General features: G+C 45.0%; 2 protein-coding genes across 7 annotated transcripts in view; one reads left to right on the top strand and one right to left on the bottom strand.

The window, feature by feature from the left end:
- The window catches only part of PIH1D2 (PIH1 domain containing 2), a 115,132-nt gene extending 92,952 nt beyond the window's left edge, over positions 1–22,180 (bottom strand). Inside the window, exons 1-3 of one of the 2 annotated variants that reach the window (XM_069224978.1) lie at positions 22,080–22,180; positions 7,454–7,670; positions 3,683–3,806 (exon numbers count right to left, since the gene is read on the bottom strand). In XM_069224978.1, coding sequence (XP_069081079.1) covers positions 3,683–3,806; positions 7,454–7,670; positions 22,080–22,123 — 385 coding nt within the window. In that variant the 5' untranslated portion in view covers positions 22,124–22,180. Of the gene's footprint in view, positions 1–3,682; positions 3,807–7,453; positions 7,671–21,371 lie in introns of both variants that reach the window. The other variant, XM_069224980.1, reaches the window with a different exon arrangement.
- A 120-nt stretch (positions 22,181–22,300) lies between these two features.
- The window catches only part of NKAPD1 (NKAP domain containing 1), a 248,975-nt gene continuing 246,822 nt past the window's right edge, over positions 22,301–24,453 (top strand). For 4 of the 5 annotated variants that reach the window (XM_069224985.1, XM_069224983.1, XM_069224984.1 and 1 more), the window contains exon 1: positions 22,301–22,423. The gene's annotated coding sequence lies outside the window, so the exon portion shown is untranslated. Of the gene's footprint in view, positions 22,424–24,380; positions 24,443–24,453 lie in introns of all 5 variants that reach the window. The other variant, XM_069224982.1, reaches the window with a different exon arrangement.

Genomic DNA, 24,453 nt, shown 5'->3' with positions numbered 1-24,453 from the left:
CTTCCTACTCTCACTTCGCCGGGTGGTAGCGGGACTCCCCCAGGGAACCACGTTGATAGGAGGGGATTTTAACGCTGTTCTGGACCCTAGACTGGATATATCCGGTGACATTACCACGGGAAGGGCCTCTCGGGCTGCGAGTCTTATCGGTTGGGCGGAGAGCCTCGGCCTCTGCGAGGTATGGAGAACCTGGCACCCTAAAGAACGTCAATACACACACACATCAGCTGCCCACGGGACACACTCCAGAATTGATTTAATATTTATGCCTGCAATGGACGTCACCGGCGTCACGGGGGCTGATATGCTGCCACGGGGGGTCTCAGACCACGCACCTGTGCGAGTTCGTCTGGGTGGAACAGACCCCACCAGACGCCCACTGTGGCGCCTGAATGCATGGTGCCTACAAGATAACGAATATACCCTTGAAATGAGAGACCGCCTTGCTCAGTATTTTGAGCTGAACTTGGGATCGGTTCAGTCCCCAGGTACATTATGGGCCGCTGGCAAAGCTACACTAAGAGGGCATGCCAAATGTCTTCTTCGTGCACGTGAACGTGCTCGGAACTTAAAAGTGTCTGAGTTGGAGGCTGAGGCATTGAATCTAGAGCGCCAACAAACGACCTTACCCTCGGCCTCTATTCTGAGGCAACTTACAAAGACCCGAGAGGAAATCAGACACTTGGTCCTTGAGTCAGCAAAACACCTATGGAGAGCATCAGCCGCCCGAATATATGGCTGGGGGGACAAAAATGGAAAACTCTTGCATTGGCTGGTCACCCGCCCCCTGGCCAATAGAATCATACCTGAGATTAGAGACGACTCAGGTGCTCTCTCCAAGACGCCCATCGAGATAGCTCAGAGCTTTGCCTCTTACTATGCACGCCTCTACGCAGAGCACCCTCGGCCCACCATTGAAAGGGAATCCCCCCTTCTGAACGACATAACTCTTTCCAGAGTCTCCCAGACGGTCAGGAGTAATATGGATGAGGCAATCAGCCTCATTGAAATAACCAGCGCCATTGCCAACTTGGCATCAGGCAAGACCCCAGGTCCTGATGGATTCCCGCCAGAGTTATATAAGAAATGCAGCGATATTCTGGCTCCACATCTGCTTAACATGTACGAAGAAGCTGAACGGAAGGGCCACTTCCCTCCTGGGATTGACCTAGCAACGATAGTAGTGATCCCCAAGACCCAACCCCCGTCGCAGCACTGCTCGGCATACCGACCCATTTCGCTCCTGAACACCGAAGTCAAGGTACTAGCCTCAATTCTCGCCTCAAGACTTAGAGACGCAATACCCACTCTGGTGCATCCTGACCAATGTGGCTTTATGCCTGCCCGTAGTACTAGACACTGTATTAGAAGATTACACCTAGCGTTGGCGCATCAAAAGACCCTGTCTCGAACCCCTCTGGCTTTGCTTCTACTCGATTTCGAGAAAGCCTTTGACACGGTAGACTGGTCCTACCTCGATAACGTCCTACAAGGCAACGGCCTTGGACCTAGATTCCGAGGATTGGTGAAACTACTCTACTCTAATCCCACGGCACATGTCCAAGTGAACGGAGTAATCTCGGACCCATTCCCTATCGGCCGTGGCACCAGGCAGGGATGTCCATTATCTCCCCTGCTTTTTGCATTAACAATAGAGCCTCTAGCGAAAATGCTACGGGAAGATCCGCTGATAGAGGGCTGGTCCTGGCCCGTCTGCCAGGAAGATCGTGTGGCAATGTACGCGGACGATGTCCTGCTGTACATCTCAAATCCGGCCAAAAGCGGCCCCCGCATTCTACAAATTCTAGATCTCTTCTCGGAAGCCTCAGGACTAACCCTAAACCCTAGTAAGTCCTTGCTGGTTCCCCTCCATCAATCTCGAGACTGCATAGATTGGCAGCAAGACATTCCAATACGAAGAAATAGTTTCAAATACCTGGGCGTGCATGTCTCCTTGCTCCCTGAACTAGCATGGGAACTCAACGTCACACCAGTAACCAAAAAAATTAAAAATGACCTTCAACGGTGGAGTGTCCTCCCCCTTAACTTGTATGGGAGAATCGCTCTTTACAAGATGATGGTTCTCCCTAGACTTCTTTATCTCCTCCAGAACTTCCCTTACCCTATCCCCATGAGATGGTTCAGGGAAATGGACTCACAGGCACGCCAATTTTTATGGAATGGCACCCGTCCTCGATTGCCGCTTAAAACGTGCCAGAGGGACGTTTGTGAGGGAGGATTGGGAATGTCCAACATCCATTACTACCACCTAGCAACGCAACTACTAGTGATAAATGACTGGGTGGGGGGCGGTTGGACAGACCCGGCATATCGATTAGAACTTCAGACTATGGGATATCCAAAGATCTTTGATGCCCTATATGGAGGCCCGATTTCGCATGGGACCTCGGAGGTGACCGGGGTGGCACTGCGGGGTTGGCGGACGGCCCAAAAGGTGACAGGATGGTGGGGGTGCCTCACCCATCAGACCCCACTATGGCAGGGGAAACACTTAAAGGAGATAACGAGATTGGAGGGATTCCAGAAGTGGGACAACATAGGTATTTCTACACTGGGCGATATATGGGACGGCTCACACATGCGCTCTTTTGAAGACCTCCAGAAAATGTTCTCACTAAATAAGACGCAATTTCATAAGCATCTCCAGATCCGTCACGCCCTGCGGACAGAAATCCGGATAGGGGATAATATACCTGAGTATAGCCCTATGGAGGCGAAAACCCTGATGGGAAGCCTAGGTAGAGGAGGTATCTCTCAGATATATCGTTCGCTGATTGCCACCACTGGTGCTGCGTTGGAGGGACTCCGACGGAGATGGGAAGGGTGGGTGGGTCCTATGGAAGAGGTAGATTGGAACGAAGCACTAGCAGCCCCACATACTTTAACGATGACGACTCGTCTCCGACTAATACAGACCTACTATCTCCACATCGCTTATCTAACACCCGTCAGGTTGTATAGGGCAGGTCTCCGTGACGTAGCCGACTGTCCACGTTGTAGGGACCCAGATGCAGACTTTTTCCACATGGTATGGTCCTGCCCAATTATTAAAACCTACTGGAGGGCTGTTGTCGTGGAGATCTCAACGGCTTTGCGGACTGACATCGAGTTGACGCCAATGCTGCTCCTATTGGGGATCATGGGTGACACTGGACTGAGGAGGGCGGAACGGACCTTTCTGGGGGTGGCTTGCTTAGTGGCCAAAAGAGACATAATCACTGACTGGAAAGCTCAAAGCGCTCCAGCATTGACTAAATGGAGAAGAGAAGTGGATTGGTGTGCTCAACGGGAAAAACTTGTTTATGAGGCCAGAGGGTGCCCAAGTAAATATGATAAGGTTTGGGGGAAATGGGAGGCCACCACACTCAACCCCCCTACACTGTCGACTGACTCAACACAAGAGATAACCTAAACGAGCTCCCCTCTCCCCCTCTTATGGGTGGTAACATGCATGGGATACTTTACAGAGAGATGCATAATCTTCACACACAGTGTACTGTCTGAGACTAGGGATTGACCAATGTTTGGTGCCCGTTGGCACATAGTTACATGTATGTATTTTGCCTTATCTTTTGCAAAACCAATAAAAATGTCTTTATCAAAAAAAAAAAACAATTAAGGAAAAAAGATTGGATGAGTGCAATTAAGGAATTTAACACACCTGATTCTTTGTCCATTTCTTCTAACCTACCAGCACCCAAAGGGACAGGGTGGGTTTGGGACTGAGGAGCCGGGATCATGTTCCACTTGCATACATTAATGAATAAATCTTTTTCCTCGGGGATCTACAAAGAAATCATACATTTACCAAAGTACAACATTTTTGCTGGATCTTCAAAATGTGACTCAAAATTCACAAAGAACTAAGATGCTTGCGGTGTGATTTTTCTGATGCCCCCGCAGTTGTGGCCCGCTGCATTATTGTCCCTCAAAACTGTATTTGCCTTTACTGTAACACTGCTGAAGAGTTTGCCAAAACGGAGGAAGAGTAGGAAAAAGGAGTGAATAAAAAGGACCATGAAAGTGTAAGAAAAGGATAAAGACAGAAAAGGCAACAGAAAAGAGAGAGAAAGAGGAAGAAAAAAAGAGTGGGGATGACGCTAAGAGAGAGAGAGAGAGAGAGAGAGAGAGAGAAAAGGAGACTTTGAGAAAAACTAAGCTACAGAAACAAAGAGCAACAAAGATAGAATGCTGAAGAGGAACTAACACCAGCAGAATGTCTGTTTAAAGTGAAAACATTGGCCAGGCAACAGCCCGAAGTTAACGATTAGCGTCTGAAGGAGAAAGGGAGACAGAGGCAGACCTGAAAGACAGATGCCCCATTTGCCAACAATGTGACGTGCGCCTTGAAGGCAATGGAATACAGTTCTGCATGCATGGACTCAAACATGGGGAAAAACTTCTCAGTAAAGAGTGCATGACAGCAGGATCTGGGGCGTCATAAAGTTTGATGGTGAATACAAGATCTGCTTTCATTCTATTGGAATGCCATGGTGAGCAGGAAAGGCAACAAAACGCTTGTTAGCAGACGAACTTTACTTCCGACCCAGAGGGTCTTCGCTATTCATGTAATAATGTTCATCAAATAGGTTTTAATAAATCATATTTCAAACATTTATTGAATATTTATTCAGTATTATTTTCTGTATTTGCAAGAGTCCTGCAGTCCGAATCACTTGTGATCAATCGAGTTAATGAATTCAGTTAAAACAATCCAACAGCATTCATAATCCATATCCAATAGCATCAAACCATTGCCACTTCCGAATGTATTTCGGGTTGGGCAAACCTTAATCGGGGGATTATGTAGCAATCTTCAAGCTCGTGCCGAATCTGGGGTATTCAACAGCGTCGCTGCCAGCACCGCATGTAAAAGTTTAATATTCCACATGTCTTCAAAGTCAAAAAGTATAAATGCTATTTTCATTTCAGCCAAGTTGTCTGCTTTCATAAGAAAGCACTAGACTACATTAAAAAACCTTATAATGGTAATATCGGAATATTAACAGCTACAGAAATATTTCAATGACTCTTTTTAATTACCCTTTTTAATAGTTAAACAAAATCCAATTTAATTAATTTTGTTTACTCAGAAAAGGAGCTTTAGAAAGGTTACCTTTTACCTACCTAAAGCCTCTGGAGGCCTTTCTGTAACTATTTGATTGTCAGTGGGAGCTTGATAGCCCTCCTGTGATGAAGTGTGAACTGCTCCCAGGACAGTGGGCCTTTGGAAGGTTTTGTCCTCCGCCTGATAGCATGGCCTGGGGGCTGTGCTCACATCCTTAGTGAACTTCAAAAGGGCCTCCCTTGTCACAGGGGGGTGTAGTTCACATCTGGGCATACCTTCCCTTTTGTCCTTCCAGTACCAGTAGAAGGGAGGGCTGACCCAAAACTGGTCCAGAGTGACTATCAGGATGGGCTGTGAGCATTCTTTTTGATAGTAGAGTGTAAATTCCTGCTTGAATATCACATGCTGCTTGACAGGTTACTGGGTTTTACAAACAAAATTTTGGGGCACACTTCAAAGGAGGCAAACAGAATGAAAAAATACTATATACATCCACTATCTGGTTGCTGAAAGCACAGCGCTGATTTTAGCAGATGTTTGTCTCCGAGTTTGTTGGGAGTACAGGGACTGCCTGAAAATGGATTTTAATGTTAGATGTAGGAGCACATTAGGATTAACATAGCATACTCCCCACACTTCCTCAGCCCTCAGAGCATACTGTTAGCGCAGCTGAAGGCTTCAGCCATCTTGAAAATGCCCAAATTGAGCAGAGTTAGCCCCGGAAACCTTTATCCCATAAGTTAGAGCATTCCAAAGGGGTCATTGCCATATACTAGACTGTACCAGGCATAGGTATGGTACCTTCAAGCACCCACTTCAGAACACTCCTGAACCTGTGGAAGATCAGAAGTGGACTAATCTTTCTGTCTGAGGCCTCAGAAGAACCTAGAAGACTGCTACTGTTCTTCCTCACTTATGACAAAAAAGTGGAGTGTTATAAGGCTGATGTCATGCTCAAGCTCCAGGGACACAACCTGCTCCAAGAGGTCTTTTCTGCAACTGCACAGCTGATCAGTGGCAACGTGACCTGGACTGGACTCAGCCTGTCAGCCTGTGAGTGCCTCCCCTGAGGTCCTCGGTGCTTTAAGAAGTGTACTCCTATGGTAGATTGGGACTTAAAGAAGTAAAATCAGAAGGCAGAATCTTTGACCAGGACAAACAATGTTACTGTATCTGACCCACTCTCCATTGTGGTCAGTGTCAAATTGCACCTAGAACCAGTTCTACCACAACCATTAACTATCATTGCCACTCTGAGCTTCTTGGCACTAATTCTACATAACAGATGTCATATCTACAGTTCAGCTTATTAGATTTTTGTCATTTGGTGTAATTGTGTTTATTTTAATTTTTCCCTATTTATTTTAATTCGTTTTGGGATTTTTATAGTTTTGAACTTCAACTTTTTTTCCCCAGTACTGCTAAGTTAAGCTTGCCTGCTCTGTGCCATAGCTACCAGTGGGTGAGCTCAAGTTTATTTAGTGACTTTAGTGCTTCACCCTGACAAGGACTGCGATTATTACTTGAGGGGGGACTTACCCCCCTGAACTAATGACCCAATTTTACTAAATTTGGAAGACGGAGTAAGAGAGCAGAACACAGTGTTGTTCAGCAAGCAGAAGGCACAGTTATTTTGCGCTACATTGTTCTGCAACATTTGAGAGCGAAATCGTACACATTTACTATTAAGGACCTAGAACGAGCTGGAAGCTACCTTCGTAATACTGGCAGCATTTCTATTTTCAAAAAGGGCTCTGTAGGTTGGCAAATCGGTGTTGGTAACGACTGTCAGCCTAATAGTAGATTATTCTTGTGCAACCCTATACTGACGAGTAATTCTGAAAAGTCTCTCAAACTTATGATTACCAGGTGCAGAGTACAGCCCACCTCCAGTCCATATTCGGAGGCTTTAAAAATATACATAGCTCCTCCTTGGAGCCAACAGCCAAAATTTTATTTAGAAATTCAGAAAAGACAATGACAGTGGCATAATACAGATGGCTGGATTATTAGGGCTTTGGACAACCGTGCAGAGGGAACAGTGAAGGCAGAAGTTGGTTTCCAGCCCGTGGATCAGTAGGCAAAGCGGTAGCTCTTTGCAGTGAGCTGCTGCTCTTGGTACGGACCCAACAGAATATGGTGAATGTACCATATGTGGAGGTCGTTAGGTTCTACTCAAATGGCGGGGGTGCTGGGCACAATCATTGTCAACTGCAGGATTTGGATATTGTGATGTGTATGAAAATGTGCGTGCATGAACTATTGCTATTTGGGAGTGGGTCTAACTTTGTATTTTCTTAACACACAGGCTCAAGAATATTCTATATTTAAAGAAAACCAATCTTCAGCAATGACCATTCTTACCAATATCTTGGTGTGGAGTGATATATGAGGCTCAGGTGGGGCGCACTGTTCCTTTGCATCCCTCAGCTGATGTTGTATGAACTTTTTATATGCTGCAGGGTCACTGTCTGCCAAATCATCCAGCATACTCCAGAACTGCTCGACGTGCTGAAGGACATCTTGTGAGAAGCCAGCTTCCATTAGGAGCACAAAGTGTTCTGCCAGGGATAAAAAGTACCTGCAAAATATATCAACGACAATTAAAAAAGAAAAAGCCTTTTTTGTTTTACCAGTTGTCTTCTGCATTCTAGCCAAGGTCAACATTTGACATGTTTTAGTTTTAACCACGATTAAAGACCTGCAGGGTGAGGATGCACCTTGTTGGTGGGAAAAGATGAATGCTTCCATCAGCTTTACAATTAGACAATGAAAACGATATTGAGACATTTTACAGACGCATATTGTGGCTTACTCTATTGAGAATGAGTTTGAAATTTTAACAAAAGAAGGACTACCAGTGAAAACGGAGACCGATAATAGTGTGTAATTCCAGTCAGTAACATTAATGTTTGGAAGAGTATGTGCAGTGTTAGCTTCAAAGCAGAGTGTGTTCTTCTGCTATTCCTTGATTTGGTAGGCTGTGAAAGTAGTGTTTTCTATGTTCTGGATGTTTAGATTGAATATTAACTGAGTTGGTGATGTAGTTTTCTATGTTTGTTTTGGGTCACTGTACTTTGGTTGATGGCTTAACTTGTAGGTTTGTGTTCTTTCTGTTAAGGATGTGGTCCACCGTACTGGGCTTTTTTTGTGATCAAGAATTGGAAAACTCAATGCTTGAAGAAAGAATTCTAAAGGTTTACAGTTAGTCTGACCATACTTGGATACTTTGGTGATTATTGTACCTGCTGGGGGGAAATGTAGTTCTGTATAGTGGCAGCTTTGATTTATCATGAAGAAGTGCAGAGTGTTAATATGCCCTATGTAAGCAAGTGTAACATGCAGATCACAGAATTGTATATTATGTTGATAGTTCAGTGGCTTACTGCTCTTGTTGCAGCAATGCTTTCGTAACTTGCATTTTGTAAATTATAATTTTATTGCAGCACAGTGGGCTATTACCAGCCATGCAAACTGTAAGGCATAGGTTTAGAATGTTGTGTTTTTCACCAGTCTTTTATCATTCCAATGTAGCTAAAAAGAGTTCACTTGGGTAGAACTACTTTTTTTTTTTTTTTTTTTACCAACCCTAACCACTTTGTCACTATTTAATCCTGAGTTTTGTGCTTTGCCAGACAAAGCACTCTTAAAATATACTACCTACCAGTGTAGTTATGAAACATTTCTTATACATTGATTTACATACGTATTATGTACTCTCTCTGCATAATATGTTTGTGATATAAAGTGCTCTGACACTCTACATTGCATGCAAAATATGATTCTTGATTAAGACCTCCAGGTGTCTGAGTGTGTTCAGGCTGTGGGTGAATATTTATGACAACACTCATCTGAGACCTCTGAAGCTGAAGGTAGTGTGAGCTTCTCAGTGGGGTAGAGGTGAGCAAGACTACATGCACATCCAAACCTTGGCAACTCTGCAGAGCGATATTTGAATATATGCTTGTGGTCAGTTTTTAACTCGAAAGCTGTGTCTCCAATTTTTTTATTTATTTGGTAACTGTCCAAAACTCAGCTAAATACTTTTTTTTCGATAACAGACCGATCATTTTCAGCCTGTCTCAAAAGCTCTACCTGAAAAACTATTATCTCTTAACCAGTAAAATCCTCTTGCAATAGCACTGCTTCCATAATACTTAGAACTAGCATCAGAAACAATGATTAAATTTTTTCTGTCACAAATACTTTTCGTTTCAGTGCTGCAGCTAAACATCCTTTTAAGTTAGACACCCTCTTTAGATATTTTATGACCAAATACTTGATATCCTCACAGCAAAAAGTACAGTTTTCCTCCTTCACAGTTACTCCATACTCTCAAAAAGCCTTTAAAACTGATCTCACTCTCTCATCAAGTTGGGGTCGTGGATGGCGGTTCGGCAGCTTTCCATTTCTTAGTGACTAGGCGCTTGGCCATCAGAAGTCCAAGGTCCCGAAATCTTGTGGAGGCTTTAGGTTTCCTACCTCTCAGGAAGAGACCCAGAATAAAGGATTCCCAAGTAGATAATAGTGGGCATGGTGTGCATGTTGATAGGCACGATGTTCCTCCATGCCAATAAATGTTTCAAGAGGGACAAGACCACAGCATGTGAAGGATATCCGCCCCTATCAGCCTACAGCGGGGCAAGCGCCATCCAGTCGATAGAAGTATTTGTTAATGCGGGCTAGTGTGAGGCAAGCTCTGTGAATAATATAAAACTGGATAAGGTGGATTCTGGAGTTGCACGGGATGTTAGTATGGCTGGATAATGCCACTTTCCATGCTTTTTCAGGAAAGGGTTCGGCCAAGTCACCTTCCCAGTTGGTGTGCAGCGCAGTGTGGGTGTAAATTGTGTGTATTCTGAGTGTGTCAGTGAACCACTGTATCAGGTGCCTGCCTTGTCCCATAACCTATATGTACTGCACTGTGTTGGGGGTTCGGTTGCCATATCCCCCCACCTGTGCGATATTGCTGTCACCATTGAGTTGTATAGTAGAAACCCGTCTTTGCTGTCAATACATTACATGGAGTGACTCTACTTTCGTTATAGAGGTCGCCCAGCATGTATAAAACGGCAGCGTGCCAAGGCTCTAGTTCAGCGGTGGTCACTATCTGTGAACCGTGAGGTGTACCCAGCAACGCCAGTGCCGGAGCATAAGGAATGGTTGCACCCGTGAGGTGCAGACACCTGCGGTAGCAACACTGAGCCACACTTAATAAAAGCTCTACAGGTGACTTTGCGATCGTAAGAGGGTGAAAGAGGTGCCGGATCTGCGAAAGTGGACAAGGTGGGGAACTGGTTGGTGTGTCAGATAGTTGAAGGCCAGACAGCCATCGTGCCACCCACTGAAGCTGAGAGGCCAGGTAATACTGTTCTATATTTGGCACCAACAGGCCGCCTTGGGTCAGAAGTGAATAGAGCTTCTTCACTGCTACTCTGCATCTGCCTTTGTTCCAGATAAACTCTCTTATTCTGGGTTCCAATTCTCTTTAAAAAAAAAAAAAACTGGCAGGGACGTAGTAGGGTACATTGGAGAAGAAGTGTAATAAGCGAGGGAGCACTAGCATTTTCAGGAGGGCGATTCTTCCTGCTACTGAGAGTGGCAGTGTTTGCCAAAAGTTCATCTGGGAACGGATAGAGGATACTGCCTTTCTGAGATTTACATCATGAAGGTCCTCCTCCCTGTGAAATATGTGCATACTCAGGTATCGGAACTCTGGAGAGTCACAAGCCTGGGTCCGGCAGATTGGGATTGAAGGGGAAGAGGCGTGATTTCGCCCAGTTAACACGCAGGCCAGATAGGGCAGCAAATCGTTGCAGAATGTCCACAATTTTAGTAGGGATGTTATCAATAACTCTGAAGTACAAAAGAATATCGTCTTCATATAAAGATATGGTGTGTGTGCCATCGCCTAGTGGGATGCCCCATGCCTCTCCCCTCCTGCGAATTTCCACAGCCAAGGGCGCCAATGCCAGAGAAAACAGCAGCGGAGAGAGGGTGCATCCCTGCTGAGCACCCTTGCCCACCTCAACTTGTTCAGAGATGATCGTGCCGACCTTAACCCTGAACTGGTGCCGGGTATACAATAGTCTCACCATGCGTAGGAAATGGGGGCCAAGGCCAAATCGCTGCGGTGACTTGAACAGGTAGGGCCATTCCAGAGAGTCAAAGGCTTTCTCCAAATCGAGCAACAGCCACCCTGCACGAGGCCAATCCTGCGTCGAGTATTTCATGACTCTAAACAGGCGCCTGATGTTGTGGGCGGTTTCACGAGCTGGCACAAAGCTGTTTTGGTCCAGGTGAACCAGCCGAGGGACCAACGGCACCAGTCACGATGCCAAGACCTTGGCCAGGATTTTGTAGTCAGTGTTGAGCATCGCCAGTGGTCTATAAGAGCCTAACTCCGACGGGTCCTTGCTGGGCTTAGGGACCGACACCAGCAGCTCCTCTCGTAGCTATGCAGGTAGGGCCGTTGCCTGCAATGCTTCCTGATAGAGACGAAGAAGGCGAGTCGCAAGGACCATAGAGAAGGACTTACAGAAGCTGGATGGAAGGCCATCAGGGCCTGGGGTTTTGCCTGTGGACAAAGCACGTATGCTATTCTGTACCTCAAATAGTGTCGGTGTAATTCTCCTCGCTGGTCATCCGTCAGTCGAGGCGAAATGGTCAGGGAGAAAAATTTATCGTAGTCCGTCGGGTCTGTTGTCGTAGAGGAGCGGTAAAGTGTCTCATAATATCGTGTGAGCTCTGAGTGTATTTCATGGGGAGTATGGAGCATATCCCCTACTGTTGAGCGGAGTTCTATAATAGGACTGCGGTCTTGGCGAAATAGCCAGGCCAGCAATTTGCCCGATCGGTCGGCCGTGGCGTGTGTGCGGGCCAAATGGGATGCATAATTTAGACAGCGCAATCTTTCTAATAGGGATATATGTTCTGCTTGGAAGTACAGCAGTCAGTGAGTTTCTGAGGAGTGTTGGGCAGCGTTTTGTTCGCATTGCATCAGGGACCTCTCCACCCTAGTCAGGTCGTGCTTGATGGATTTGCGTAGGTTCCACTGTGTGCCCATACAATGGCCTCTGATGAAGACTTTAAATGCTTCCCATTTGAGAAGACCAAAGGACGCCATGACATTGTTATGTTTGAAATATTCAGGAATCGCTATATCTATTGGTGCTTTGAATGTTGCGTCCTATAACAGCTCCGGGCGGAGTCGCCAGGCGGGAATGCTTGAAGAAGACATGTCCCATCCCAGCTGCATAAGCTGTGGGTTATGCTCTGAATGAGTGCGGCCTAAATAGTCAGTCCTCAGCACTGCAGGGTACAGGTTAGTGGTGCATACTATTCTGTCAAGACAGACATGTAGTTGGTGTGGGGCAGAAAAGAACAAAAAGACCCTGGTGTTAGCGTTGCGTTGACGCCATATGTCTAACAATTGCCAGTTCTGGAGCCAGGTTCGTAACGCGCGTGCAGCCACCACAGCAGGTGCAGTGGGAAATGGTGGGAAAGAACGGTCCAGATGGGGATCCAGTACGCTATTAAAGTCACCACCCAACAGCCAGGGAAGATCACTCCAGTGAGAGAGGGGGCTGGATAACGTGTGGGAAAAAGAAGGAGGCCTAATCTGTGTTCGGAGCATATATGGATCCTAGCACCAGTGTACGGCCAGCGATGTGTCAACGTACTAGAACATATCGCCCCTGCACATCAGTGATTGGATCCTCTGCCACGAATGGGGTGCCCGGTCTAACCCAGTTAAGAGTCCCTCTGGCATAGGAGGAGTAACCTGTCGCGTAAAGCTGTCCTCGCCAACGCCGCTGCAGTCTGGTGATTTCAGGCTGTGCAAGGTGAGTCTCCTGCAACAGCGCTATATGAATTGATTGTCTCTTAAGATATGAGTATATGGAATATCTACGTGCTGGCGTGTGTATGCCTCGCAGATTCCATGTAAGGATAGTGGTGGGACTCATGATGGATCAGTAGCTTGATGGTGCCCCACTGCCCCATTTTTAGAGACGAAGGATTCCACGCAACCAGTGACGGGACTCTCACAGGGTGGGGGGCAAGGGGAATTCGGGCTCCATTCTGAAATAAACAAATACAACTCAGGACCAACAACTGGTGGAAACATAACATGAGAAAATACCATTAGAGCAGAGGGACAACTGGAATCTGCCCAAACACATCAATTCGCCTATTTGGCATAACAAGTATGAGGGAGTAGCCCTCACAAGTGGGGGAGTGAAGTGGGCAAGGTGAGTGGTGTTTGACAAATTCTATGACGTAACCCCTAGCCCAGCATAAGTGCGGGTAGCCAACGGTTGCAGTATGTAGCATTTATTATAGGAGACATAAGATAGAGTGCCGCCAATCACTGGCCCTGGCCGAAGAAGGCGTCAAGGCTGCCGAGCTACCGGTGATAGCACAGGGAAGACAATAAGATCCCTCCAGAAGCAGAATTGGTATGCAGCAAATTGGGGCCTTCTAGGTGCCACACATAGCATCACTGCTAACAGAGTAATTGTCATACATGCGTCATTCTGGTAAATTCAGATTAGTTAATCTGCCGTCTGTGGTGTCACTGCAGGGCACGTGGAAGACCCCACCTCAGAAGATGTTTTGGGGGAGGATCCGTCCTCACCATTAGAATTTACGAGCTCTGCGTCTACTTCTGAGGTGACTGATGGAACACTGATAGCTGCTGCAGATCGTAGTGCAAAACAGTGCTCCTGTATAATCTGTTCTACATCAGGAGCGTGTCTCACTTCCTTTGGGGCAACCACACGCTGTTTGTAACTTCTCCGTTTGTGGAATTGCAGACCCCGTGCCGCTGGTCTTTCTGCTTCAGCGTCTCATTGACTGCTCAGGCGTGTGGATTCCACCCATTCCCAGGTCACCTCTGGTGTGTCAAAGAAGTGAGTTTTATCCTCAGTTGCTACTCGCAGCCTGGCGGGAAAGAGGAGGGAGTATGACAAGTTAAGGGGGCAGAGTTTGCATTTCACTGATAAAAAGGAAGCACGTTCTTTTTGTACGGCGATGGTGTAGTCTGGGAACAGCTTAACTGGGGTATTGTCCACTCGGATTGTCGGGAGTGATCTCACTGCACATAGAATAATATCTCTGTCTGCGTAGTGCAAAAGACGAAGCAGGAAGGGGCGCTGCCCAGTGCCTGGCAGTCAGGCCCTCGTGGGGAGCCTGTGGGCTTGCTCAACAGAAAAGAACGTTGTCAATGAACCCTCTGGGACCAGATCCCGTGGCCAGATTTCAGAATCGGCGACCGCGTCTGGGCCCCCCATGCCCTCCGGTAAGCCTATAACATGAATGTTATTCCTCCTGGTGCGCCCCTCTGCATGATGTTCCAGTACCCCTCTCCGGTCCAGCGCCATCTGCAATGAAGTCTCCAGTTGATCTGTCTTGGGCACCAAGTCATTCAACTGGTGTTCTAGCGAGCGAGTTTTGTTTGCTAACTTGCGGTGGTCCGCATGAAGCATGGTGAGATTGCTGGCTACTTTATCAATCTTGCCCTCCAGAGAGGTCCGAGCCTGGTCTAGGGAGGTGCCTATCTGTTCCACAGCCGCCAGCACTGCGTCTAATTTGTGGCTGTCAGGGTGTAGGGCCACAGCCCTCGGTGTCTGCAGTTAGCCCCTGTTCCAGAACAAAGGCGGCCCAATGCTGCCATTTCGAGGTCCAAGGGAGCAGCGTGCATCGGTGCAGATCGCAGTCGAGGGCGCTAGCGAAATACAGCTCAAAAGGGGCACGGGAGGCCCTCTCCCCAGATGACCGGATTTGCGGGGGTCCTGACACTCAGCTACCCCAGTGTTTGGTCTTGGCTGTGATTAACGGTTCCAGTATGACTGAGCAGGCCGCAGAGTGGAGCAGCGGGTCGGAGCGGAGTCCCTCCTCACACCTTTAGGTCCCTGCTTCGCGGTGTTCCCACTCGCGCCCAGTAGCAGACCCCGTCCCAGGTATGCCTCTCATCACCAGTGATGGGAGCAGGAGCAAAGGCCATCTGAATCAGTTAGGTCTATGCGGTCACAGGGCCCTGGCCCCGCTCCACCGCCACCTCCACCTCGCCCAGTCCACTACGGCCTGTCTCACCTCGTCAGGTCTCCATTGGTGCTCCGATCCAATGGGGCCTTGTGCATGCAGCTGCCCCGGGACAGGCCTCTTGTTTCACATCATCCCGCAGGCCGGCAGCTCCGACAGCACTCACGCCGCCCCACCCCCAGATCACCTGAATGGCACAGCCAACTCCCAGCAGACTCAGCTCATGTACGCATAGGCGTACAGAAATGTATCGGCCTCCCGTGCCTTATTTAGGACAGATATCTAGGGTATCGTCCCGGAGCACATTCAGCTCGCGCCCGCCATCTTGGCTGGCAAGCCATGCCCCCTAACAGATCATCTTGATAGTAAAATTCATCTGGTACTCATGATAGCAAGGAAGACACAGCTCACTGGAATACATAGGCTGCAGATAGCAGACCAACTTGCATTCATTTAAACTTGCACTTCCCTCCCGGGGTGTAATAAAAACTGTCAAGTCTTGTGATTCAGGATGCAGGTGAACCTGATGCTATGCTGATGAAAAGTTTTTTCTGATGTTAGACTTGACACCAGCCACCGCTATTAGCATTTCTGTAACTTTTGGCAATGGAAAGCTGTCTACTATAGCTTCTTTATTTGGTGCTCTAAGATAAACACACAACCAAATCTTTCCATCAGCTTAACAGACGAGCACTATTAGAGTCAACATTCTGTGGCATCCACTGGTAAAATTAGCTCAGTTTAGGTCAACTTCACCAGCTCCTCCCTTACTGCATCTTTCATTTTAATGGGAAGACTCGTTACTTTTGCTGACGTAGGAACTGCACCCCTTGCAATTTTATCTTGTGAATAGAAGTCTTGGGACAACCCAACCTATCACAAAACACCTCTTGAAATTCCTCTTCAAATGCAGTTATTTTATCAAGGGTTTCATCAATTATTTGTACCTGAATTTGTGGATGTGCACTGGGATTCGGAAACACGCCTAATTCTTTAGGCACTGGCTACCCAAAAATGTTGTCACCTTTGATGGAGCCATAAATAGATACTAAGAATCTGTTTATACATCCAAGTTTAACAAGAAAATACCCTTTCATCTTTATAATTTGTTCTCCATATCCACAGGATGTATATCCATTTTCTAGAGTTCCACGTTATCCTTGAAATATTGTTTGAAAACTAACTCAGATATTATTATTATTTTATAGCATTAATCAAACATTGTCCAATTCAACATCCTCTATTCTCACTAGAAACTTAGCATTCTCTGGGACAATATCAAACATCTGTAAAACAATTTTACTGTTTACTGGTACTCTTTGCAAATGTACCACTCTGAAACATGCTATGCAGTGGCCCTTTTTACCACACTTAATAGAGACTGCCCTTAACGCAGGACAATCTTTCAAGTTAGCCAAGCGACCCACATGTCCACAGCTGAAACAATGACCCTTGAAACTACTTTCACTAACCTTCTCATTTACTATTTTATTTACTATTACATCTTGAACTTCAAATCTTGCTTCTTTTACTATATGTATTTCTTCCCTACATCCAGAATCGTTCCTCATCTATTTTACACACATACTATACAGTCAGTGTATGAGTTAATATTATGTTATTTTGGGTTTTCATGTAATTACAAGTTAATTTAGGGAAGTGCTCTTTTTTGGAGCCTTAATTAGATGGGAATTCTAAGGGAGGGTGATTATTCAAAAGCAGGTGGGTGAACTTAATCGTAATTGCATTATTGCTGCCATCTAATGAAATGGAATGAATGTGATCTGAATTTGTTGGTTTGCAAGGAGGGCAATAGTAAGTCAACTGAATGACTAATGAAAGCCTCATTGATTTTGAGAACTCCAGGGCTGCCATTTTTACTACTTCTGACCAGTGCCGTTATTGTCCCCAATTTTGGTTAGCTTGCAAGCACAAATGTGTAAGCAGGACATCACTTATTTAAGGAGCACTGCAGTGGGGCCATTATTATTGGCAATGCTGAATCGGCATTTGCAAAGTTAGCATGCAAATTATCTTTGACAATCAGGGTGACTGGCAAAAACGTGTCCAGCAGGACAAACAAAATAGCAAAGTTGTATTTTCTGTTAACTTACTTTCATTTTGCCAAGTCTTCTTTTCTCACTTTGCAGACTTATGTTTTATTTTTGCTTGCGGGCACTGTCTGGTCCAAACCACCTAACCCCCCAATCTACCCCACTCCCTAATCTATCCCAATCCAGTTCACTCACCCCAATCCATTCTACCCCACTCCAATCAACCAAAATCCACCCTACACCAATCCACCCTAATCCAATCCATCTCACTTAAATCCAGTCCACTTCACTTCAGTCCACCGAACTCCAATCCACCCACTAAAATTCATACAATCCCGATTCATCCCACCCAATCCAAGACACCCCACTCAATCCACTCAACTCTAATCAAATCCACCCATCGCAATCCACCTCAGTCCAATCCACCAAACTCCAATCAAATTCACCCACCCCAATCCACTCCAATGCAGCCTATCCCAATCCAATAAAGTCCCATCCATCTCCAATCCAATCACACCCCGCTCCAATTCAATCCAGTCCCACCCCACTCCAATTCAATACCGTCCCACCCCGCTCCAATACAGTCACACCCCACTCCAATCCAGTCACACCCCACTCCAATCCAATACAGTCACACACCACCCTACCCCAATCCAATCAAGGCCACCCCACTCCAATCCAAACCAATCCACCCCACTCCGATCTAGTCCACTCCACTCCAGTCTAAGCCAATCCACCCCACTCCAATCCAGTCCACCTCACTCCAGTCTAAACCAATCCATCCCAATCCACACCACACTAATTCAATCCAACCCACCCGAGTCCAACACAAACCAGTCCAACCTACCCAACTCTAATTTAATCCACCCACCCAATCAACCCTCACTCTAATCAAATCACTTTGTATTGCTTATAAGGCTACACATATGATGGATCCTGTCTACTTGATAAATAAGCTGGGGAATTACTTTCCAGGTCCCTGATTGAGATCGTGCCGAAGCAGGTCTAACGGTTCAGAGAAAATATAGACTTCCTCGGGCCAGAGGCAGAGTGTTCTTGGTGCAGGTAGCGCGCAGTGAAATAATAAACCAAGATCGCTGCTAAAATCACCTGATTTTGGCAAGTTCAAGAAATCTCTTACAACTGGGCTTTTTACTAGATGATGGTGGTGGGGCAGAGCATGACTGACCACATAAGGATGTTTTAGCGCCAGGATGCCTTTCAGCCAATCAATGCACTTTAGAAAAATATACCTCAGAATGCTAATATTCATCATCATATGTTCTATTTGTTTGCTACAATTAGTTTTTCATGCAATGGAGGATCATCTTCCAAGCATAATGCGTCTCTTATTCTTTCTCTATTGCAGGTAAGTTGGAAATGGTCCCTAATGCGTTCATTACAAGAGCTCCAAATTTATCTGTAGCAGTTAATTTTCTCAGTGTTGACACTAACTCTTTGACAGACTCTCCCTCCTTTTGTGTTCGTTTACCAAAGTGGTAACGTTCCACTATAGTGCTCATCCGTGTTAGAAAATGAAAGGCACATTTTATTTATACAAATGTCATAAGCATTCAAACCTCTTGATTCCTTAACCCACAATTATGGATGATGTTTCAGAACTGTCTGTCCCTCAACACCTAAGCAATGTAACAAAAGCACTAATTTCCTTTCGACTCCAAAGTTAGAGCCACACCCCACAAAATACTTTTCAAATACTATTCTCCATTTACCCTACATTAAAGGTGGCTTTGCAGAACAAGCCAAGAAAAAACAAAGAATGCGTTACATTCTGCATGTTTATCACTTAGAAAGTTAGAGATAAACAAGAAATATATACTATGTTCCATAATGATTGTACAGCAATACCATTAACTATTACACAATAGTGCTCCTCACTGTCATGCTGATAAGGTGTATAGATAAATATTGTCTGTCTGGCGTTAAAATTCAACCAAATGTGTGGAATACTAAATGATGTTGTACACGCTATAAGCCAACTAGGTTTCTTCATATCATGATGGAAAAATGTGCAGATCACCGTCATCTGCTTGCTGTTGTAAATCAAAGTAGTGCACGGAGAAATGAATGATGTAATATATATTAAAAACTTCGATTCACATTAAAGTGTATGAAGCACTGGTATGTTTGTACCAACAAAATATACAAACATGTAGAACCAGCTTGAATAAACTGTCAACCACTGTCAAAATAATTACACTTTCAAAAATGTGATTTACAGACTGTGTCCACATCACTACTTTCTAAATATTAACTACAGAAAAACATGCACTTCTGATGACAATCTGTTGTTAACACAACTTATCCTCCTACCTTTAGATGGGGTTGTTTTTCTTAGACCTAGTTAATGAGCTATATATCTAAACGCCCAAAAGAATTGTGAGACAAAACTGAATAAAACATTAGAGGAGTGGCAGAAGAATCACCAGACTCTCCGAACAGGAGGGGTCACTGTATTTAACTTTTTTTTTTTTTTTTTTAACTAACTCAGGGAGAGCGAGATGCTTCCAATTTCCTCTCCTCCCACACATGCAGCACCTCTCATAAATACAGCAGGGTAAGCACATTTCTCACAACGAGCACTTCTTGTCCCCATGCATCAGCGCTCAGGCCTCAACTGCCGTCAGCTTAAACTTCAGGGTGCACTCATCAAGACAGCTGAACACTAAAATCTTGATAAATATATCAGATGTGCTCAGGTTCCTTTTATGTCAAAGCCTACCAGACAGCACAGCTGTTTTCAGTGAAAAGACTTATGGGGGACATTCTGAAAGCTTCTCTTGGAATGCATTCCTCCCATTGCTTACCATTGGCTTTATGGTTTGTAACTCACATTTGTTTGCTTTCTATTTTTTGACTTTATTTATTTTAGACTGTCCTCCTGTGGAACATAGCCCGTTTACTATCACTCCTTGTAATCGTCCACGAGTACTTGCTTTCTGTAAAGACGCCTTTACATTTTGTTCTTACCTTCTCACATTTGTTGTGCATTCAAAGACAGAGGTCAAATGTCAGGCTCTGTCTTCTGATGGAGTTTAGTGACTATTTTTCTTCTTCCACGGACTTCAAAGTGAGAGGATTTATATGAAGATCTTGCTGGACACTTAGGGTGGGAAAGGAACTTTTTTTCTAGCACTCAACAAAACTTAAATATCTGTAAATTAACTGTGCAAATACTTCAGAATATATTAGAATTAGGAAAGCACAAATGAAGCATTTTTTTGTAATTCTGAAGTGTGGTGGAAACAAATATTTTAATACGATCAAAAATCAATACACTCGGTTATGCCATTTCCAAGCTTTGTGGTTTATGCTCTCTATAGTTCTATTGGTAAACCTGCATGTACAAATGTAATGGTCATTTCAATTGAAAATGTGTTGTGGTAGCAAACTGCCATTACAGACACCATGCATACTCTAAGTCAATCCATGGCACACCAGTTCAATCGAGGCCACTCAACACAATATCAATTTACTCTATGGCACTCCACTCTACGACACTTTACTCCATTCTATGCTATGCCGCTCCACTCCAGTCCACAACACTTTACTAAACTCTGTCTCTTCACTCTATGACACTCTACTCCACTCCATTCTACGCCACTCCACAATACTACTCAACTCTATGCCAGCCCACACTACTTTACTCAACAAAACTCTGCTCCGCTATACACCTCTCCACTCTACGACACTCTATGTCAATTCACTCATGTGTGCCTCCATTCTACGCCCCTCAATTCTACATTACGCCCTTTTACACCACCCCAAAACAATGTACTCCACTCTATGACACTTCACTCTATGCCACTCCAATCTATGATACTCTAATCCAATATAGACCACTATACTCTCCTCCATTCTACACCACTCTACTCAACTGTACGATACTATACTCAGTGTCACTAACTTTTAGCTATGCTGAACAGTAGCCACGCTGGTGTACAACATGATTAAAACACATTGGTAAAGCCAACAGCTCTTGCATAGATGAGCCCTATTGCCCTTGGCAATGTTCGCTTCATTATATCAGCAACCAACGACAGAGTTCATTAAGTGGCCAACAACAATGACGCTCTCACATTAGACACACACTTTGCAACCCTCAATGCACCAGAGACATCTATTTCCAACGATGGTCTTGAGTAAAGGTAAAATCAAAGTACCTGCACAATCGTTAAGTTGCTCACGACCCTCCAGATCTTGGATGCTAATATTTTTTCAAACTCCACAAGAAGAAATTGTGGACCGACTCGCTGTCCAAAAATCCTCCTGAACTCGCGTGCTGAGATGTCAAGAAAGAGGTCCCGAATTTGTCGACAGTGTAAAATCGTAGAGACGGTTACTCAACGGCGTGTAGGCTTGATACTTATAAGAAATTATTATTAAAGACACCTCAGCCACTCCTGAATCAATTATCTCTTTCCGCTAAATCAAGATTCCTCCGCTGAGCCTAGAAGCTGCTGGAAACCCATAACGCCAGGATCTTAAGAGAAACTACTGTGCAGCAGTGCTTTGATGGAAAATACCGCACATAATCGAGTGTAACTTAGTTTACACCTTAGCCTTAACTACATATGTAAACCACGCCCCTTGGAGAGGCTTCCTTAGTTACGCATCATTGGCCACGCCCCTAAAACCGAACTCCACGGCCCGTTTCTTCTCACTTAAAGTCCTGAATTTCTTTTCAATAAAGTTAGGACCTCCAGCCAACGTATTCGCGTGAGCAATTAAGATAAAACAGAGCTTTACTACTGTCTTAAAAAACTGGAATGAGTTGTAATTCGCTCACCATGAAATGGACACAAGGATTAAAACGTGTCCGGAACACTTTTAAGATAACCGCTTAAGCGCTACTTGCACTCAAAACTCACCAATTTAGCCTATTGTTCGTTATTAATGTTATAACGTATGACATTTGCCCGTAATCTCAGTACTTCCGGGTCGTGCCTCACGCCCAATCCTATAGCTGAACGTATTTCCACAGTGGTCTGAGAGAAGGAGGGACTCGTAAAGTGCAAGACGACCCAGGATTAGGCGTAGAGATATCACCTCAGCCAATGCTAGTGCCTGACAGATCATTCTGCAGTACCTATTGGCTGTGGAGCACGCACGTGCCCCCGTAGTGAATAAACACAGTCCGAGTAGTCCTCCGCAGGCTTGGGGGAAAGCTTTTACAGTTTGGAGCCGGTTGGTTTTAGCCGGATGGTGATTTAAGGTAAGCCAGTGTCTGTGACGGGCCTGACAGTGAACTTGACTATAATGTGTCAGACCCTAATTCCCTGCACAGGCCATCTCCACAATTCCGGGCGGCAGGGAGGAACGAAGGCTAGAGGGATTGAGGGATGAAGATTTTTACTTGGAGCGGTTCTTTGGAACAGGGTCGAGACCGAAGAGTGGTTGTTCCCGCGAGGGGCTGTGTATGATGGGCGGACTGGGCGAGGCTGCGGGGGAGCAGGCCCGGATCAATGTTGCCTTCAGTGTTGCGAACGTTTTTGGGTTAAACGGGGTGACAGGCGACACAGCTGGATGTGAGGCTTAAATTGTCGTATTTTCTCTTAATGATTTTGATATGTTGTTTGTTACTCGCCACTGTTTGTACTCGCACCCAGCGGTGCCCCTCCATCTGTCAGTACTGTCTTGGGCACTATGATTTTTACCTATTATGGGAATGCGATGCCCAACCAATGTCGTGGTTCTAGAACATGTGCACGAATCCAAAAATTATTTGAGAGCATGGGTACTTGCAGACATTTTCCCAGGGACCCCAAAGTTTGGTCTGTGATGTGACCGAACGCCGCATTAATGCCAGCAGGTTGGCGGTCGGGGTGTTTGGGGGTGGGTGGACTGGTGGTAAGGTGGGTGTAGGAGAGCTGAAGCATATATATTTAGTGTCTGAATTTCACAATGTGAAACCATAAGCTTGGGATTAATACTGGCTTCTCTTAACTAAATGGCGTGATCCCAGGCACTTGTTTTATTAAACTCCCTTTCCTTTTTCTGCATTATCACACACAAAGCTCTCAAAATCCATGACTTTAGGTTGTGTGTTGTACAAAACCTTTTGCTTTGTTTAATTTATTAAACTGTAATGTTGTTCATGTATAATTGAAACCCAGGCAGTCCAAAGAGTGCACACAACAACTGACTTGCACAGGAGAGTGGAATTTAATAAAATATCTACTTGTCTATGAGACAGGTTGCTTCGTAAATCTACTTGTCCTTTAAAAAAAATCTACTTCTCCCTTTGGTTCCATGTAGTGCGACCACAAATTATAGCATCAATTTCATTATGTAAGATGATACTATGATAATAGCTTCTGATAGCGGGGCCAGTTCCTTAGTAAGTAAACTTACAAGGGGATGCGTATAGGTCAATGAACCTTTTGAATTGCATTGAGTATCCTAGCCGTGTAGTGACTACCGCAATGGTAGTTGACATCAATAATCAAGATACATTCTATGAAAAACAACCATAAACCATAATACTCAAGAATAACCACTGCTCAGGAAAAGGGTTAACAAGTTTTATTCCCTATTGCTTACAATTCTAATAATCTGTTAGTTCCAATTTTATTCAAATCACATTTTTATTAATTCATCAGTTAAGAGACATTATTTCTTGGAGGAAACGTGTGGCAAAGCAACACCATAAGCTATGAATATCAGCATTAATAATGTAATTCAGCAATAAAGTTAGTCAGTCGTCACTGTCCACGTCACCCCTAACAGCCTACCTAACCAAGATTAGCATTAGCATGGGGGTCTTCAAGCGAAAACAATTTAGAGAAAAACATTAATTGGGAAAAATCTACCTAAGAAAGAATTTCTATAAAAACAGCGCAGTTGGTACCTAGAAGAAAAGGCACAAAATTAGTCGGTCACATTTTCATAGCTACCTATCCAGGATGGATCAGCAACAAGTCAGCCTTTGTCCCCAGGTCATCAGTAGTCAGCTACGGATCAGGCTCACAGAGTATAAGCCCAATTATCAGCACTTTAGACAGCGTCTCCTGACGTCATCAACTTTCTCCTCTCAGTCTGATTTGCTCCCCTTGTCATGACTTTTTATTAGGGTCTCCCAGTCCATCCCACTAATTGCTAATTGTTCCGTCTGTCGGAAATTATGACTCTAACCTATAGCTTTTATTTACCAAATCTCTATTTCTGCATAGGCTTCTGGCCCCATACATTTGATTGGTCCTTCTTGCGATGAGAACATCATCCGGCTCTTCAGGTAACAAAATT

This window comes from Pleurodeles waltl, chromosome 3_1 (assembly GCF_031143425.1).
Source record: "Pleurodeles waltl isolate 20211129_DDA chromosome 3_1, aPleWal1.hap1.20221129, whole genome shotgun sequence".
NCBI lineage: Eukaryota > Metazoa > Chordata > Amphibia > Caudata > Salamandridae > Pleurodeles > Pleurodeles waltl.
This window is presented reverse-complemented; position numbering and strand designations above follow the sequence as displayed.